This window comes from Dryobates pubescens, chromosome 16, assembly GCF_014839835.1.
Source record: "Dryobates pubescens isolate bDryPub1 chromosome 16, bDryPub1.pri, whole genome shotgun sequence".
Lineage (NCBI taxonomy): Eukaryota > Metazoa > Chordata > Aves > Piciformes > Picidae > Dryobates > Dryobates pubescens.
In genome coordinates this window covers 5,560,275-5,577,359 of record NC_071627.1, presented here as the reverse complement: position 1 = coordinate 5,577,359, position 17,085 = coordinate 5,560,275, and the positions used below count along the sequence as shown (strand labels likewise).

Below are 17,085 nucleotides of genomic sequence, written 5' to 3'. Positions count from 1 at the left end.
AGGCGCCAAAGCAGAAACGTGGTGCAAGCTAAGTGGCAAAGACAGCCTGAGTCAAAGAGGCTCCTGCAAGCTCCAGCCTAATCCCACGACCTCCTGGGACAGCTCCAAGCTCCAGTGCACACCAGCGAGCAGCCCTTCCCTGTCCACAGCCAACACCTTACCTCCACCCTGCCCCACAGGCAAGCAGAAACCCCCTGGCTAGACCAAGAGCAGTGACCCGACGGCAGCACACAGCAGAGACCCCAGTGCCCGGCTCCTCCAGCACCCCCCATGACCAGAGGAAGCACCGCTGCCCCCACCACCTCCTCTGCCCCTCTGCAGTGGCTCCTGCAGTGCCACAGCTCCAGGCCCGACGCTGGCACCACTGGCTTGTCACTGGCTGTGGCAGAAGGGCCCCGAGCCTGGGGGAAGCCAGAGGCCTGAGCCTGGGAAAAAGGCAGAGCTTTGCTCCTCCACCCAGCCCCACCTGCCTGGGCAGCCACAGCAGGCACAGAGCTCCCTTTCTGAGGTGCAGCCACACCAGCAGAGCCGGGCTGGCAACCCCTGGCTATTGCCCAGGCTGGGGCTGAGCTGGAAACTCTGGTTGCCCAGAGCCGTGGCAGAAGCAGGACCAGTCTGTCCTCCCCAGGCAGAGAGATGGGTGGGAGATTTGGGCATTGCCCTCCTTGGTGCCCTTCAGCCAGCCCCCAAAGAGGCCCCGAGCGGGTGGAGTTCCTCCCCCAGAGCTCCACATGCAAAGACAAGGCTCATGCAGCCCCCACCGCCTCACTGCCACCCGGGCAGCGCCCCCAGGACCCAGCCCCAGGCGCTCTGACAAGGCCTTCAACAGCTTTTGGCCGACCCTGCCGCGCGCCCCCAGCCCGGCCCCACCCCGCAGCCAGGCTCTGCGGCTCAGCTCCGGGGCGAGTCCTTCACCAGCCCCCTGAGGCCACGCATGCAGGGCTGGGGGCCCAGTCCAGGCTCACTCCCACACCTCTGTCCAGATGGGTCCCCGGTGCAGGGGGGAGGCCGCGGCCGGCCTCAGGACGAGCTCTCCTACCTGCTTGTTGGTGTATTTCTGGGGGTTGGTGCGGTAGCTGTAGTCCGAGTACTGCTCGGAGCCCGTCGAGTTGTTGTCCCCGGTGCCAACAAAGGTGTTGGTGGCCGGCAGGTCCTGCACCACTTGGTGCTTCTTGGAGGCGGAGGGCGACTGAGGCTGCAGCTGGATGGAGGGCAGGGGCGAGTTGGAGCGGTAGTGGCGCCCCAGGTCCGGGCTGCCCGGGGGGTAGTTGAGTGGCAGGTGGATTCGGGGGCTGTCGCTGACGGAGTCGTTCATCAGGTTGAACTTGAGCGACTTCTGCAGCCCCGTCTCCTCCTCATCCTCCACAGGCTTGGGCGGCTTGGGAGACTTGCTCTTCTTCACCTTGTTCTTGCTCTTCCCACCCTTGCTGGCCTGCTTGGGGGCGTACAGGTCCTTGGTCTCCTTCTTGCCCGCCTGGTAGCCGCTCTTGGCCTCGCGCTGGCGGCAGTAGCGCACCAGGACCACCAGCACGATGACCAAGGTGACGGCCACGATGCCGGCGATGACCCCGAAGAGGATGTTGCTCCTCTGCTTGCTGCGCTCGTACTCGGGGTCCCCGGCGATGTCTATGTCGAGAGGGGTGTCCAGGCTGTGCCCCACCAGCGTGTCCAGCAGCGTGCGGTTGGCCAGCGTCTCGTTGACGTAGAAGTGGACCAGGGCCGTGCCGTGCCGCGAGGGCTTGCCCTTGTCGTTGACCCGCACCACCAGGCGGTGCAGGCCGTGGTGCTTGCGCAGGATCTCCTTCTCCAGGGTGATGTCCCCGCTCTGAGGGGAGATCTGGAAGAGCTCGAAGGGGTTGCCTCCCGTGATGCTGTAGGTCAGCTCGGCGTTGACGCCGGAGTCGATGTCCTCCGCCTTCACCTTGCTCACCTGCTGGCCGGGGCTGGTGTGGGGCAGGATGTGTTTGTAGGTGGCATTGGAGGGCGAGGTGATGAAGGGGGCGTTGTCGTTCTCATCCAGGACGTTGATAGTCACCCCTACGTAGGCAGACCTCGGAGGGTCCCCGCCGTCCACCGCCTTGAGGCGGAAGGTGTAGGTGCTCTGCTGCTCCCGGTCGAAGGAGATGCTGGAGAGGATGGTGCCGGTGCCGTTCTGGATGACGAAGTCGCCGTTGTCTTGCTCCACCGACAGCTGGATGCGGGCGTTCTCCCCCTTGTCGGCGTCGATCACCGTCACCATGCCCACGGGGCTGAGGGGCGGCATGTTCTCCATCACCGAGAAGTTGTAGCCGCTCAGCATGAACTTGGGGTCGTTGTCGTTCCGGTCCATGACGTTGATGGCCACGGAGGCCGTGCCCTTCAGGCTGGGGCTGCCCTTGTCCGCCGCCACCACCGAGAACTCGTAGCGCTCCCGCTGTTCCCGGTCCAGCACCGCCTTCACCCGGATCTCCCCGGAGTCGGGGTCGATGCTGAAGGAGCCCTTGGAGGAGGGGTCGGTGAGCAGGGAGTACACCAGCTGGGCGTTGGAGCCGCTGTCGGCGTCGGTGGCGCTCACCTCCATCACCAGGTCGTCGGGCTCGTTGTTCTCGGGGAAGGCCACCTCGGTGTAGCTCTGGCTGAAGACGGGCGCGTTGTCGTTGACGTCCACCACCTGCACTTTCAGGGAGTTGGTGCTGGAGAGGGGAGGGTTCCCCGAGTCCACCGCCACGATCTCGATGGTGTACTCCTTCACCGCCTCGTAGTCCAGCGGGGTGGTGGTCTGCAGGAAGTATTTCTTCTTGCTGTCGCTGCCCGTCTCGCTGGCCTGCTGCAGCTGGAAGGGGACGTCGCCGGCCACCACGCAGGTCACCGCCGCGTTCTCACCCTCGTCCCGGTCGGACACCTGCACCAGGGCCACCGCCGTCTTCACCGGCACGTCCTCCGAGATGTTGGCCATGCCGTCCTGGTGGGTGACCAGGCCGATGCCCCGGATCTCGATGGAGGGCGCGTTGTCGTTCATGTCCTTGATGTTGACCACCACCTGGGCACGGGCGCTCTTGGGGTTGGCGCCCTTGTCCTTGGCCAGGACGGAGAACTTGAGCATGTTGACATCCTCGCGGTCGATGGGGCCCTGCACGGTGATCAGCCCCGTGGCGCGGTCCAGCCGCAGCAGCCGCCGCACCATGTCCGAGGCTTGATGGAAGGAGTAGTCAATCTCTGCGTTGGCCCCTTGGTCTGAGTCATTGGCTTTCACCTGGGGGAGGGAGGGGGTGGGTTAGGGGTGAGCAGGAGGTGAGCAGGAGGACAACGGCAACCACAGAATCAGAGAATCACAGAACTGTCAGGGCTGGAAGGGAGCTCAAGGCTCAGCCAGTTCCAACCCCCCTGCCATGGGCAGGGACACCTCACACTGCAGCAGGTTGCTCACAGCCACATCCAGCCTGGCTGCAAAATCCTCCAGGGATGAGGCTGACACCACCTCCCTGGGCAACCTGTGCCAGTCTCTCACCACCCTCCTGGGGACCAACTTCTTCCTAACATCCAATCTCAATCTCCCCATTTCTAGTTTTGTTCCATCCCCCCCAGTCCTATCCCTCCCTGACACCCTACAAAGTCCCTCCCCAGCTTTCTTGTGGGCCTCCTCCAGAATCTGCAAGGCCACAAGAAGGTCTCCCTGGAGCCTTCTCTTCTCCAGACTGAACAGCCCCAGCTCCCTCAGTCTGTCCTTGTAGGAGAGGTGCTCCAGTCCTCTAATCATCCTTGTGGCCCTAAACCATGAAGCAGGGCAACCAAGATGCTGAAAAGCAACCAAGATGCTGAAAAGCAACCAAGATGCTGAAAAGCAACCAAGATGCTGAAGGGTCTGGAGATCAGAGCTGGTGAGGAGCAGCTGAGGGAACTGGGGGTGTTGAGCCTAGACAAAAGGAGGCTGAGGGAGGCCTCATTATTCTCTACAGCTCCCTGAAAGGAGGTTGCAGTGAGGTGGGGGTTGGGCTGTTCTCTCTAATTTCAGGTGATGGAAGGAGAGGAAATGGCCTGAAATTGTGCCAGGGGAGGGTTAGATTGGAGACAATGAAAAATTTTCTTTGCTGGAGGAGTGGTCAAGGATTGGCACAGGCTGCCCAGGGAGGTGGTGGAGTGCCCATCCCTGGAGGTGTTCAAGAAACCTGTGGCCATGGCACTTGGGGCCATAGTTTGGTGGCCATTGGGTGTTGGGCTGTCAGCTGGACTCAGAGCTTCCAACACAAAGAATTCTCTGATTCGAAGGCAGCATGACCCCCTCCACAAACCACCACCACAGCCTCCTCTGAGGGCAGCTCAGAAGGGAAAAACCAGGATTTCCACTTCTGGGGCCAAGAACTACAGGGCAAAGAGCCTGGGACCAGCTGAGCAGCTGGGAGTGGCCCTGGGGCAGGCAGGGAGGCTTTTCCCTGCTCTTCCTGCAAAACCGGCTGGGCTGGTTGGCCAAGATCCCCTCCTGCCAGCTCCAGCACGCAGGGAATCAGGCAGGGAATCCTCCAGAACCCCTGCCACTGGCAGCTGCACTGGGAGAGAGGTCTCCAGATGTGCCCTCTCCACAAAACCCTCTCCGAAGGGGATGGTTTGAGCAGCTGCCTGGCCAAGGTGAGGAGGAGAAGGGAGCTTAGGATCTGCAGAGCTGCAGCAGCTCCATCCTGAAGTGGCTTCATCCCACAGCAGCTCCATCCCCCAGCAGGCTCCATCCCCCAGCAAGCTCTATCCTCACATGCAGCCAGGAAAAGACCAGGACTGCTGGAGCTCTGCATGACAGCCACCCACCAGGAGCTCCACATCCCCACAATCCTGCTTCTGCACCTACTGTTTGCTTTCTAGAGCAGGTCATGTTTGTCTAATATTTGCCTCCCCTAATCAGGCAGGATGGCTCGACTGGCCAAGGTGAGGATGAAGAGGAAGGAGGTGAGGGTGCATGGAGCTGCAGCAGCTCCATGCCCCAGCAGCTCCATCATCCCCCCCAGCAGCTCCACACTGCAGCAGCTCCATCCCCCAGCAGCTTAATGTCACAGGAGCTCCATCTCCCAACAGCTCCACCCCCCAGCAGCTTCATCATCCCCCAACAGCTCCACACTGCACCAGTTCCATTCCCTAGCAGCTCCATCCTCACATTGAGGAACACAGCCAGGCAAGGACCAGGGCTGCTCAAGCTCTGCATGACAGCCACCCATCAGGAGCTCCACATCCCCAGAACCCTGCTCCTAGGCCTATTACTTGCCTTCTGAAGCAGATGAGGTTTGTCTAATATTTGCCTCCCCTAATCAGGGAGGATGGCTGGACTGGCCAAGGTGAGGATGAAGAGGAAGGAGGTGAGGGTGTGTAGAGCTAGAGCAGCTCCATCATCCCCCAGCAGCTCCACACTGCAGCACCTCCATCCCCCAGCAGCTCCACACCGAAGCAGCTCCATCCCCTAGCAGCTTCATCATCCCCCAGCAGCTCCACACTGCAGCACCTCCATCCCCCACCAGCTCCACACCGAAGCAGCTCCATCCCCTAGCAGCTTCATCATCCCCTAGGAGCTCCACACCAAAGCAGCTCCACGCCACAGCACCTCCATCCCCCAGCAGCTCCACACCGCACCAGCTCCATCCCCACATTCAGGAGCGCAGCCAGGAGAGGACCAGGGCTGCTCAAGCTCTGCATGGCAGCCACCCATCAGGAGCTCCTCATCCCCAGAACCCTGCTCCTAGGCCTATTATTTGCTTTCTGAAGCAGATGAGGTTTGCCTAACATTTGCCTCCCCTAATCGGCTCTGCGAGCAGCCTCTTCTCTGCACCATTTGCTGCTCCACCGTTATCTTGCTCAGCAGATTTGGATGGAGAACCAAAGTTGTTAAATTGTAAATTCCACCCTTTTACCTCTGCTGGCAAAAAAAAAAAAAAAAAATTAAATAAAAAGGGGAAAAAAAAAAAAGAAAGGGAAAAAAAAAGAAAGGAAAAAAAAAAAAGGAGGTAAAAAAAAATGACTAATAAATCTCTAAGCGGAAGTCATTTTCCCCCTGAAAGATAAAAGCTGTGCCATGGCAGCAGCAGCAGCAGCAGCTCAGCCCATTCTCCTCCCAGCCCTGCAGCTCCCTTATCAGCTCCCAAACTTCCATTCTCTCAAGAGGGGAAAAAGGAATTCTTGAAGGAAAAAAAAAAAAAACACAACAAACCACCAGCACCAAAATCAGATCAGAATTAGGCAGCAGCTGAGAGCTGCCTGAGCTCCGCTTATTAAGATGGCAGCTGCAGATAAACAGATGTCTGCTGCTATCATCTCAACGCCCCCCTCCAAGCCATAGCCACCAAGATCCGAGCCCTCGGGCTCCCCAGCAACAGTTTGCACCGCTACCTGGGTCTGGGCAGAGCCTCTGGTCCCTGCAGGCACCCACACCCGTGGGTAACCCCCTGCGGGATGGGCAGCAGGGATGCTGCCTGCCCCCCGGCTCCTGAGTTTCCATGGAGTGGCCAAGGGAATGCAGCTTATGAAAGGGTCTATGTCTTGTCTGCGGGCAGCATTCAGACCAGCCTGGCATGAAGCCTGGCATGAAGCCAGGCTCCCTGTGGACCTTGGGTCCCAGACCTCCCCATAACCCAGAGCTTTGCTCCCACACCCTCACCAGCCCTGCTGCTGCCCCGTGGTCGTGGCCTGCAGCCTCCACTGAGGCTGCACCTTCCTGCTTGTCCCTTCCAAGCTCATTTTAGCAGTTGAGACATCCCAGACACCTGCCTGTCCAGCAGCCCTGAGTGACACTATGAGCTCCTGTGGCTGGCAGCCCTTCTAGGCTCTCCCCTCCCTTGAAGAACCTTGGCAGCAAGCGGCCATATAAAGGCTCCCCAGGCTGCCCCTGCTGCAGCCAGGCAGGAGAAGTGGTGGTCTTAGGCTGATGGTTGGACTTGATAACCATAGAGGCCCTTTCCAACTGAAACTGAGACTGAGAGGGTTGGGGCTGTTCAGTCTGGAGAAGAGAAGGCTTCCAGGAGACCTTCTTGTGGCCTTGCAGGATCTGGAGGAGGCCTACAAGAAAGCTGGGGAGGGACTTTTTGGGGTGTCAGGGAGTGATAGGACTGGGGGGCATGGAACAAAACTAGAAATGGGAAGATTCAGATTGGATGTGGGGGAGAAATTCTTCCCCATGATGGTGGTGAGAGCCTGGCACAGGTTGCCCAGGGAGGTTGTGGAAGCCTCCTGCCTGGAGGTGTTTGCAGCCAGGCTGGATGTGGCTGTGAGCAACCTGCTGTAGTGGGAGGTGTCCCTGGCCATGGCAGGGCAGGGTGGAACTGGCTGAGCCTTGAGGTCCCTTCCAGCCCTGACAATTCTGTGACTCCACGAAACAACTCTATGACTTGATTCTAGGAGAGGAGCAGGGGAGAAGAAAGACCTGAGGCTCACCTGGAGGACAGAGTGCCCCACGGGGCTGTTTTCAGAGAGCTCAGCCTCGTAGAGAGCCTTCTCGAACTTGGGGGCGTTGTCGTTCATGTCCAGGATGGTGATGCGCAGCAGGGCGCTGCTGGCCCGCGGCGGGTTGCCCCCGTCCTGCACCTTGATGGTCAGGTCATAGGAGTCCCACTGCTCCCTGTCCAGGTTGCCCATGACGATCAGCTGAGGCTGCTTCTCGTCCTGATCCTCCGCCACCTGCAGCCCGAAGAGCTCCTGCGCCTCCGGCCCGGCCGTCAGCTCGTAGGAGGCGACGCCGTTGGCGCCCGAGTCGCGGTCCGTGGCCACGGGGATGGGGAAGAGCGTCCCGACGTTGGTGTTCTCGGGGATGGAGAGGGTGAGCACGGGCGAGGCGAAGTTGGGGGTGTTGTCGTTGATGTCCAACACCTCGATCTGCCCCTCCAGCAGGCGCGGGCCGCTGGTCAGGATCAGGTCGGTGATGGAGACCTCGAACTCCAGGTAGCAGGGCTGGCCGGGCAGCAGGTGCTGGCACTCCCGCAGGCTCTCCCTGTCGATGGAGGTCTCCGTGGTGTAGATGTCCCCGGTCTTGCCGTCCACGCGGAGGTACGGGGCCCCCACCTCCAGCTTGTAGAGGTGCCCCACGTCTGGGAGGCCGTAGTCGGAGGCCAGGCTCCCTATGAGGGTGTTGGGAGGCTGCTCCTCCCGCACCTTGTAGACCGCACGTGTCCCGGAGCCCAGGGCAGGGAGCTGGAAGAGGAGCCACAGGCCCAGGCAGGATGCCAGAGGCTTCATCCTGCGCTGCAGGGGAGCTGCAAGGAGACACAGACAGCGGAGATTAGGCAACCCTGGGTCCTCAGGACTGCTCCACCCCGGCCTAATTCCTCTTGGGTGTGCTTTGGGGCACGCTCCCCGTGGCACGCAGGGCTGGGTATGGTCCCAGAGGAGAAGGAAATGGGTTCCAGGAGCTCTCCTGGCAGAGCTGGCCCCAGCCCTGGTCTCCTGGCATCCTCCTCAAGCAAGTGCCTGGGGAGGAACTGCTCTTGGCTTGGGAAGTTCCTGCAACGCCCTGCCCCAGCAAGCAACCCTGGCATTGAAACCTCAGCCCTGGCTTCCTGTTGCTTGCAGGAAGCCACTCCTGCCACTGTCCACCCTCCTGTCACCACCAGGCCACAGACTGTAATTAGACCCAAGGAGGCAGCACCGGCAGGGCGCTGCCAGCAACCCGATGGGAGCCGGCCAGCCTCGGAGACAGCTTCTCACCAGGGAAACACAGGGGCATTGTGTGCCAGCCACTGCCAGGGCACTGCCTGCCGGGCATGGCAGGGACACTGGGCACTGCACCCTTCTGCCGGAGCTCCAGAAACAGGGGCAGGGGCTCTGCCTGCTCTGCAGAGGGATGTGGGGCTGGCACCCACCTGGCACTGCAGGGAGATGGGGCACTGCAGGGATGTGGGGCTGGCACCCACCTGGCACTGCAGGATGCAGGAAATTCAGCACTGCAAGAACATGGGAAACTATAGGCATGTCGCCTGTCCAGCACTGCAGGGACATAGGGCACTGCAGGGATGCCACCCAGCTATCACTGCAGGGTCACTGGGCACTGCCAGGTTACAGAGATACCTCCTATCCACCTCTGCAGAGATTCAGGGCACTGCCTGCACTGCAGGAACATCACCCAACCATCACTGCAGGGACACAGGGCACTGCCACAGCAGGGACACAGCCACACTGCCAATACGGCAGCACTGCCAGCCTGGCACTAGGAGATGAGAAGGCACCACCCAGCCAGCCAGCTGGCACTGCAGGGATGCAGGAGCCCTGCGCATCACCCATCCTGCATTGCTCATGGGGCACTGCCATCCACCTGTACCCCTGGCAGGAAGAGGGGCCCAGAGAGGAGCACAGGGCCGCTGCCCACCCTGCATTGCAGCCCAGCAATTAATACCCCCAGCTGCCCCCACTGCACAGCCCTAGCACCCTGTGGCGGTGGGCACAGCATTTCCCCTCGCTGCACTGTCACCAGGCAACCCCCCACTCTGTGCCAGCCAAGCCGGCTCCCTTGGCACACTGCAGCCACACTGCTCCTTCCCACCCGCTCCCACTCCAGACTGGGACAGTGCACGCCAACACTGGGTGCCCACCCTGGTGCCAGCGTGGTGGTCCCTGCAGCAGAGGCAGTGAGCTTGCTGCCCACCCTGCATTGCAGACCCAGCACTGCAAACCTCCTCCCAGCAGGCACACGCTGCAGAGGGCACACACACACCAGCCAGCCCCACTGAGAAGGGCTTCTCCTGTGCCAGGACACATGCCCCTTCCTGCTGCTGTGCTTGGCCACCAGCTTCTCCATCACAGGAAAGCCTTCTGGGATTATCAAAACCCCCTCTGGGATTATCAAGTTCCCACCACCAACTGACCAACCAATCACCAAGGCCACTAAGCCACATCCCCAGGTGCCATGGCCACACCTTTCTTGAGCACCTCCATTCCTGCTACCCCTTCTGGGATCACAGCTTCCTCCTCCGAGGTCCAGGGGCACCCACACAGCTTCATCCCACTGGTGAGCAGGCAGGGGTGCAGCCCAGCTCAGCAGCACCCAGAACTCCCAGTGGCTCCATGCCCTCACATCAGCAGTCCCACAGCAAGGAGGATCTCATCACGCCCAGCTCTCCCTCTCCCCATAGCCTGCACCCAGCCTAGGCACGCTTCGCCACCATCTCCCCTCCACGGTGCCTCACGGCAAGTGCTGCATTCCTGGTTGCTCCATCATCAGACCTCCAACAAGTGGAGCATCCTGCCCCATCCACCCTGGGGTTTCCTGCAAGCCAGCAGTTCCTAGGCCCTCCACCCCTCCTGTCCCTCATTGGTGGTACAGGAAAGAGGAGCTCCCCCTCTGCAGGTGAGAATACATCTGAGCTGCTCCTGGAGACGAAGCTATGGTCCCAGAGCTCGGCCTGGCTCTGCTCCCTCATCCTGCAAGCATCCTCCCTGCAGAGCAGAGGCATCTCCCCCTTGTTGAGCACACACATGGGCCTCCAGAGCAGCGCTGGGTGCAGAGCCCCCCGAGCTGTAGGTCCCCAGGAGGACAGCAAGAGCCAAGCAAGACGTAGAATCACAGAATCGTTTCACTTGCAGAAGGACCTCCAAGATCATCGAGTCTAACCACCAAGCACAGGCCACCAGGGCCACTGAACCCTGTCCCCAAGTGCCAGATCCACTCTGCCACCCCTGCACAGGGCTTGAGGGTGGAGGAGGTAAGAAGCTGAGCAGAACCTCCAGGCCTCTACACCTCACTGCAGGCAGAGCCCTGCCACATGTGTCGGTGCACACGCGTGGGGCTGCTCTGTGTGCCTGTGTGGGCACCCAGAGTGGGACCACGCTGGGGTGGGCTGGCAGGGGTGGGCTGGCACGTGTGTGTGTGTGCTGTGGGATGGGGAGCTGTGCCATGCAGGTGCATGCTGGCGGGGGATGCAAGCATGCCACACACGTGCATATGTGTGTGCCCTGGCAGCGCTACGAGTGTGCCACACATGTATGTGCCCTGGCATGGTGAGCAGGGCCGTGCCACACATGTGTGTGTGTGTGCCCTGGCAGGGTGGGCAGGGCTGTGCCACACATGTATGTGCCCTGGCATGGTGAGCAGGGCCGTGCCACACGTGTGTGTGTGTGTGCCCTGGCAGGGTGGGCAGCGCTGTGCCACACATGTGTGTGTGTGTGTGCCCTGGCAGGGTGGGCAGGGCTGTGCCACACATGTGTGTGTGTGTGTGCCCTGGCAGGGTGGGCAGGGCTGTGCCACACATGTGTGTGTGTGTGTGCCCTGGCAGGGTGGGCAGGGCTGTGCCACACGCATGTGCACTGCAGGGGTGCGCAGGTGTGCCCCAGGCATGTGTGTGCCCTGCCAGGGGCACAGCCATGCCCGCAGCAGGAGATGCTGTGCAGCAGGCAGGAGTTTGCCTGCCTGCACCGGGCACATGTGAGTGCCCCGAGCAAGGGGTGTGCCGGTGCCAGGAGGGCAGCATGGCCCTGCTGCCACCAGCTGCCTGCTGCTGGGTGACGTCACCCCACTAAGGGGCACATAGGCATGGGGCACACTCACATCAAACCCCCGCTTCACCCCCCCCCACCTGCCCCTGTGGTGCAGCCAAACCCACACTGGGCTTCACCACTTCCTCCTCACCCTTGGCATGGTGAGGATGAGAAGAATCGGAGAATCATCAGGGTTGGAGGGGACCTCAAGGCTCAGCCAGTTCCAACCCCCCTGCCATGGGCAGGGACACCTCACACTGCAGCAGGTTGCTCACAGCCACATCCAGCCTGGCTGCAAAAACCTCCAGGCATGAGGCTGCCACCTGGGCAACCTGTGCCAGTCTCTCACCACCCTCATGGGGAACAACTTCTTCCTCACATCCAATCTCAATCTCCCCACTTCTACTTTTGCTCCATCCCCCCAGTCCTATCCCTCCCTGACACCCTCCAAAGTCCCTCCCCAGCTTTCTTGAAGCCCCCTGCAGATCCTGCAAGGCCACAAGAAGGTCTCCTGGGAGCCTTCTCCTCTCCAGCCTGCACAACCCCAACTCTCTCAGTCTGTCTCCAGAGCAGAGCAGCTCCAGCCCTCTGCTCCTCCTCGTGGCCCTTCTCTGGACACCTTCCAGCACCTCCAGATGCTTCCTGTACTAGGGGCTCCAGGACTGGACACAGTGCTCCAGGTGGGAGACTCAGCAGAGCAGAGGGGCAGAATCCTCTCCCTCCCCTGCTGGCCACACTTCTCTTGCTGCAGCCCAGGATGTGGCTGGCTTTCTGGGCTGCAAGTGCTCACTGGTTCACATTGGCCACTTCCTCGTGGCCCTTCTCTGGGGAAGGGGCAGAGCAGAGAGTCACTGCTGGGAAGGGAGTTCCAGAGGATGTGGCAGCTGGGAGAGGCACCTGCACCGCCGCCACCACCACGCTGTTTGCACAAGGCTGTTTGCACTAGGCTGGGCCCTGGCTGCTGGTGACGTAGCTCCGTCCTGACTAAGCCTTGGCGTGAGGTGAAAGATCTCAGGTAAAGGTGAGAGTCCCAACATGGGGTGATGCCTCACATGGCTCTGAGTGAGCCAGCAGGGAGGGCCCCAGGAGCTGCAAGCACTGTGCCAACCTGGACTCACCCAAGGCTGCTGCACAGCACCCATGCTTTCCGCTCAAAAAAACCCCCCAACCCAACAACACAACAAAAAAGAGGCTGGAGCCTGAAACCGAGCCCCAGCCCTGCAGGCAGGCAGAGGGAACCTCCGAAGCAGGGAGGCTGGAGAGAAGAGAGGGGCTGGGGGTGTAATCAGGACCCACCAGCCTGCCAGGGGTGGCAAGAGGGTGTGCAGGGTTCACCGGGTGAAGGAATCCTGCCGGGCGCCTCGGGGTGCCGATGACACAGCGCAGACGTGAGAGCCCAGAGCTGGGCGTGAGGGGGAGGAGGGGGAGGAGGAAGAGGAGGAGGAAGCCTCCACCAGCCGGGAAAAGCACGTCGGTGCAGGAGCCGACGGGAGGCTTCCCAGGGGCCAGCAAAAGGCATCGGGCTATTTTCCCATGGGATCTAAGGACCATCCCACACTTTCTTCCTTGGTGCCAGGCACCTTTTTGCCTTCGCCTTTCTTTTGTTGTGCGGTTGGGGGTTGTTTTTCCCCCTTTCCGACCTGCTGGCAGAAGGCACAAGGGTGCTTCAAAAAAATAATAATAATAATAGAGAAACCCCTCCCAAAAGAACTATTCCTCCTCACACAGAGAATTCTCCCTACGGGGAAGAGTGTGAGGGAGACAGGAACCACATGAGAGAGGCGTTAGTCACGCTGCTTAATGCATGACTGGGAAGCTCGGGGAGGACGGTGGCATGCAAAAATCCTACCCCAATTCGGCTGCTTTCCCCTCCTAGAAAAGGAGCTTCCCTCCCCCCCCCCCCCAAAAACCCGTAATGAGACAGAGGTTATAAAACGCTGAGAAGCGAAGCAACTGCTGGAAAAAGCCCTGCGCTCCCCTTGTGATTCCCACACAGCCTTTTTTGGCCCCGTTCCACAGGAAGGCAGCAACCGCTCCGGGAACGGGCACCGAAGTCCACCCCTCTTCTTCGCTTCCCCCAGCGGCTGATTGCGTGGCTCGGAGCCATGCTTTGCAAGTCCATCCCAACCCTTGCACTGAGCGCACAAGTCCCTAATCCCCAACACAACCCCCCACACACACACAGACACCCCACCCCCTCATCCCCCCAAGCCAAGCTCTGCTCTGACGCTGGGAGCTCGGAGCGAGATCCGAGCGAGCGGCAAAACCTCCAAGCAGGGCTCCAGCAGCTCCCGTCCGTGCGTGGGGCTGGCATCGAGGACCCCGCTGGCCGCAAAAACGGCCGCTGATGTCCACTCCTCCACGGAAGGCATAGATGGGCTGAATTCTGGGCATTCTGAGGGACGGGGGCAGTTCCCAGGGTTTCCTTCAGCTCCTCTGCTTCCTCTGCGGCCCCTCAGCATTGAACGCAGGCTGGGCCGAAGCGCCCCCAAACTGAGCACCCCAGCATGGGGACCCCCCACTCGCTCGTGAGCAGCTTAACTGCAATATCACCACCTAGGAGCGGCAGGCTGGTGGAAACCGGGTGAAGCCTGAATCCCTTTCCTCCTCCTGCCTCCTTCTCCACATCGTTCCCAACACCAGCAGCCAGGGAACCTGTCAGAGCTTCCCCAGGGCGGCAGTCCCCCCGCAATCCTCCCACCCCTGGGGGTGTCCCCCACAGCCTCTCCAGCATCCTGCGAGCTCCAGCCCCCCTTCTGCCACCACCCCAGCCTGGAGGAAGGACCCGGGAGAAGGCAAAAATGTCGCTAGCCTGAAAGATCCCGGGAGGGCCGCAGGGAGCCGGCGGCAGCGGGAGCGGCTTTCCCCCGGGATTGCAGCCTGGGGGGGGGCTGGGGAGGCCTTGGGGAGGAGGGGATAAGGGACCCCCCCTACCCTAATGGCTGCAGCTCCCGGCTGTCCCCAGTCCCACCGGCTGAGAGGAGCGGATGGAGGCCGAGCTCAGCTCCCCACAGCAGGGGCTGCCCGGGCTGGAGCTCCCCGGGCTGAGGCTCCCCGCAGCCGTCAGCGGGCAGGGATAACCCGGCTCTGCCGCTCCGCGGGGAGCCCCGCGGAAAGAGCCGGTGCCTCCCGCACACACGCAGCCCCGCACACACATGTGGACACACGCAGAACCCCGCACACACAGAGCCCCGCACACAACCCCGCACACACACGCAGCCCCTCACACACATATACAGAGCCCCGCACACAACCCCGCTCACACACGCAGCCCCTCACACACACACACAGAGCCCCGCACACAACCCCGCACACACACACAGCCCCTCGCACACACACACAGAGCCCCGCACACATAGCTGCGCACACACACAGAACCCCGCACAAACACGACCCCGCACACACAGCCCCGTACATACACACACAACCCCTCACAGCCTGCCCTCCCCACACAGCCCACGCAAAAATTCACACACAGCCCCGCACACACATATAACCCCGCACGCTCCAAACCCACACACACAGCTTCGCACACACAACCCCGCGCACACAGCCCCCATACACACACAGCCCCGCACACACACAGCCCCGCATATACAAACCCCGCACACGCAGCCCCGCACACACACACAATCTCACACGCAGCCCCGCGCACACACAGCCCCGCACACACAACCTCCAACACTCAATCCCGCACACGCAAACCCCGCACACACAACCTCCAACACTCAATCCCGCACACGCAAACCCCGCACACACAACCTCCAACACTCAATCCCGCACACACAAACCCCGCACACACAACCTCCAACACTCAATCCCGCACACACAAACCCCGCACACACAACCTCCAACACTCAATCCCGCGCACGCAAACCCCGCACACACAACCTCCAACACTCAATCCCGCACACACAAACCCTGCACACACAGCCCCACACACAACCTCAAACACACAGCCTCAAACGCACAGCCCCGCACACCAACCCCGCACACACACAGAGCCCCGCGCACACACACAGCCCCGCACACACACAGCCCCGCACACACAAACACCCGCAGCAAACCACCCTCCCAGCACCTGCTTCCCCACTCCCAGCACAGGCAGCAAAACAGGGATTTGTTCCACGCACGACGCCCCCCCGCCCGCGCTGCCACACTCTCCCCTCTCCTCTAACACCCCCAACACCACCCCCACGCACCCAGCTCCCGCACACCGCCGCAAGCCACTCCGCGACCAGTACACCACTGCTGTACCCCACGGCTCCAGATCTCCCCCTACCCCCGCAGAGACCCCTCCACCTCCGCAAGCTGCCAGACCCCTTCACCCCGCTCCTCCCAGCACCCACCACCCACCCGCAACTTCTCTCGCTCCCACGCACCAGCGCACCCCGAGCTGCGCTCACACCCCGGGCGCACCCACCCAGGGCTGGGAGCTGGAGAAGGCGGGGGGGGTGGGAACACACAGACACCTAAAGCCACCCTACGGCCGCGACTGCACCCCCACGGCCACCCCGCATCACCCACCCTCCGCGGCCCGCGGCTGGCCCCGCTCCGCGCCGCACAACAAGTGGCAGCACCGGCTGGCACCGGCTTTAACCGGGAGCCGGGAATCAGCAACCGGGAGCCACCCACCCACTCACCCCCGCTGCCCGCGGAGCTCCGCACCCCTCTGCCGCCACCCGCGTAACGCTACGCGGCGAGCCGCGGAAGGCAGCGGAACGTTCGCCAGCGGCGTTCCCTCCACCACCCGGCTCCGCGCTCCCTTCCCGGGGTATCCCACGGCTCTCCGCAGCACTCCGCACCCCTCCGCGGCCGCGGGCGGGGGCTGCCGGCCCTGCCGCAGCTCTTACTTGGATGCGGCCGGCGTTGCGCTCCCTTTGCGCGCTGCTCCAGCGGCGTCTGCATCGCCTCCTCCCCGCCGGGACCGGGCTTCTCAGCACCCCCCCAGCCCAAACCACAGCCACCACCCTCCCGGCTCCTCTCGGATCTTATCCACGGGTGGAAAATCAGATAAATTAAAAAAAAAAAAATTAAAAAAGGGAGGAGGGGGCGGGAAAAAAAAAATGAAGGAAAAAAAAAAACAACCCCAAACCCCCAAAGAAGTCCGGTGGGAACCGCCCCCCTCCCCCCGGGGCCGGGGCTGCGGCGGCTCCGGCGGAGCGGCGGCGGCAGCGGCGGCAGGGCTGGCGGCAGCCCCGGTGGGCAGCTCGGTCCGTGCCCGCCTCCGTCCCTCGGTGTGTGTGAGGATGTGCAGGGGAAGCGCAGCGCAGGCACGGCCCCTTTTCCACCACCCCCCCCTCCCGCTCCCTCCCCAGCCACCACCACCTCCCTCCCCGCCTGCCTCCGCCTCTCGCCGCCGCCACGGGAAGGTGGAGCTCCCGCCTCCTGATCGCATCCCGAGCCCAAACCGACACCAACCGGGGGACATCGGCTACCGGGACAGAGCCACCAGCCCTTCCTGGCGCCCCCCACCACCACCACCCCTGCTCCGCGCTTGCGGGCACCGCGCCAGGCCCCGTGGTGCTGCGGAACGGGGAGAGTGCCGGGTCTATGTGTTCCCGTAGCTCCCCCTCCGGGACCCCCTCACTGCGGAGACCCCCTCACTGCGGGGACCCCTTCGCTCATGTGTGGGTCCCTTTTAAACCCCCCCTCCCCCCCTTATTTATTTAT

At 62.0% G+C, this 17,085-nt stretch overlaps 1 protein-coding gene across 3 annotated transcripts in view; it reads right to left on the bottom strand.

The window, feature by feature from the left end:
* The window catches only part of PCDH1 (protocadherin 1), an 89,064-nt gene extending 72,627 nt beyond the window's left edge, over positions 1-16,437 (bottom strand). For all 3 annotated transcript variants that reach the window (XR_008462646.1, XM_054168659.1, XM_054168660.1), the window contains exons 1-3: positions 16,266-16,437; positions 7,384-8,198; positions 1,040-3,232 (exon numbers count right to left, since the gene is read on the bottom strand). Coding sequence is in view for 2 of the 3 variants with exons in the window: in XM_054168659.1 (XP_054024634.1) it covers positions 1,040-3,232; positions 7,384-8,198; positions 16,266-16,320 (3,063 nt within the window). In the remaining variant the exon portion in view is untranslated. The remainder of the gene's footprint in view (positions 1-1,039; positions 3,233-7,383; positions 8,199-16,265) is intronic.
* Between the last annotated feature and the right edge of the window lie 648 nt (positions 16,438-17,085).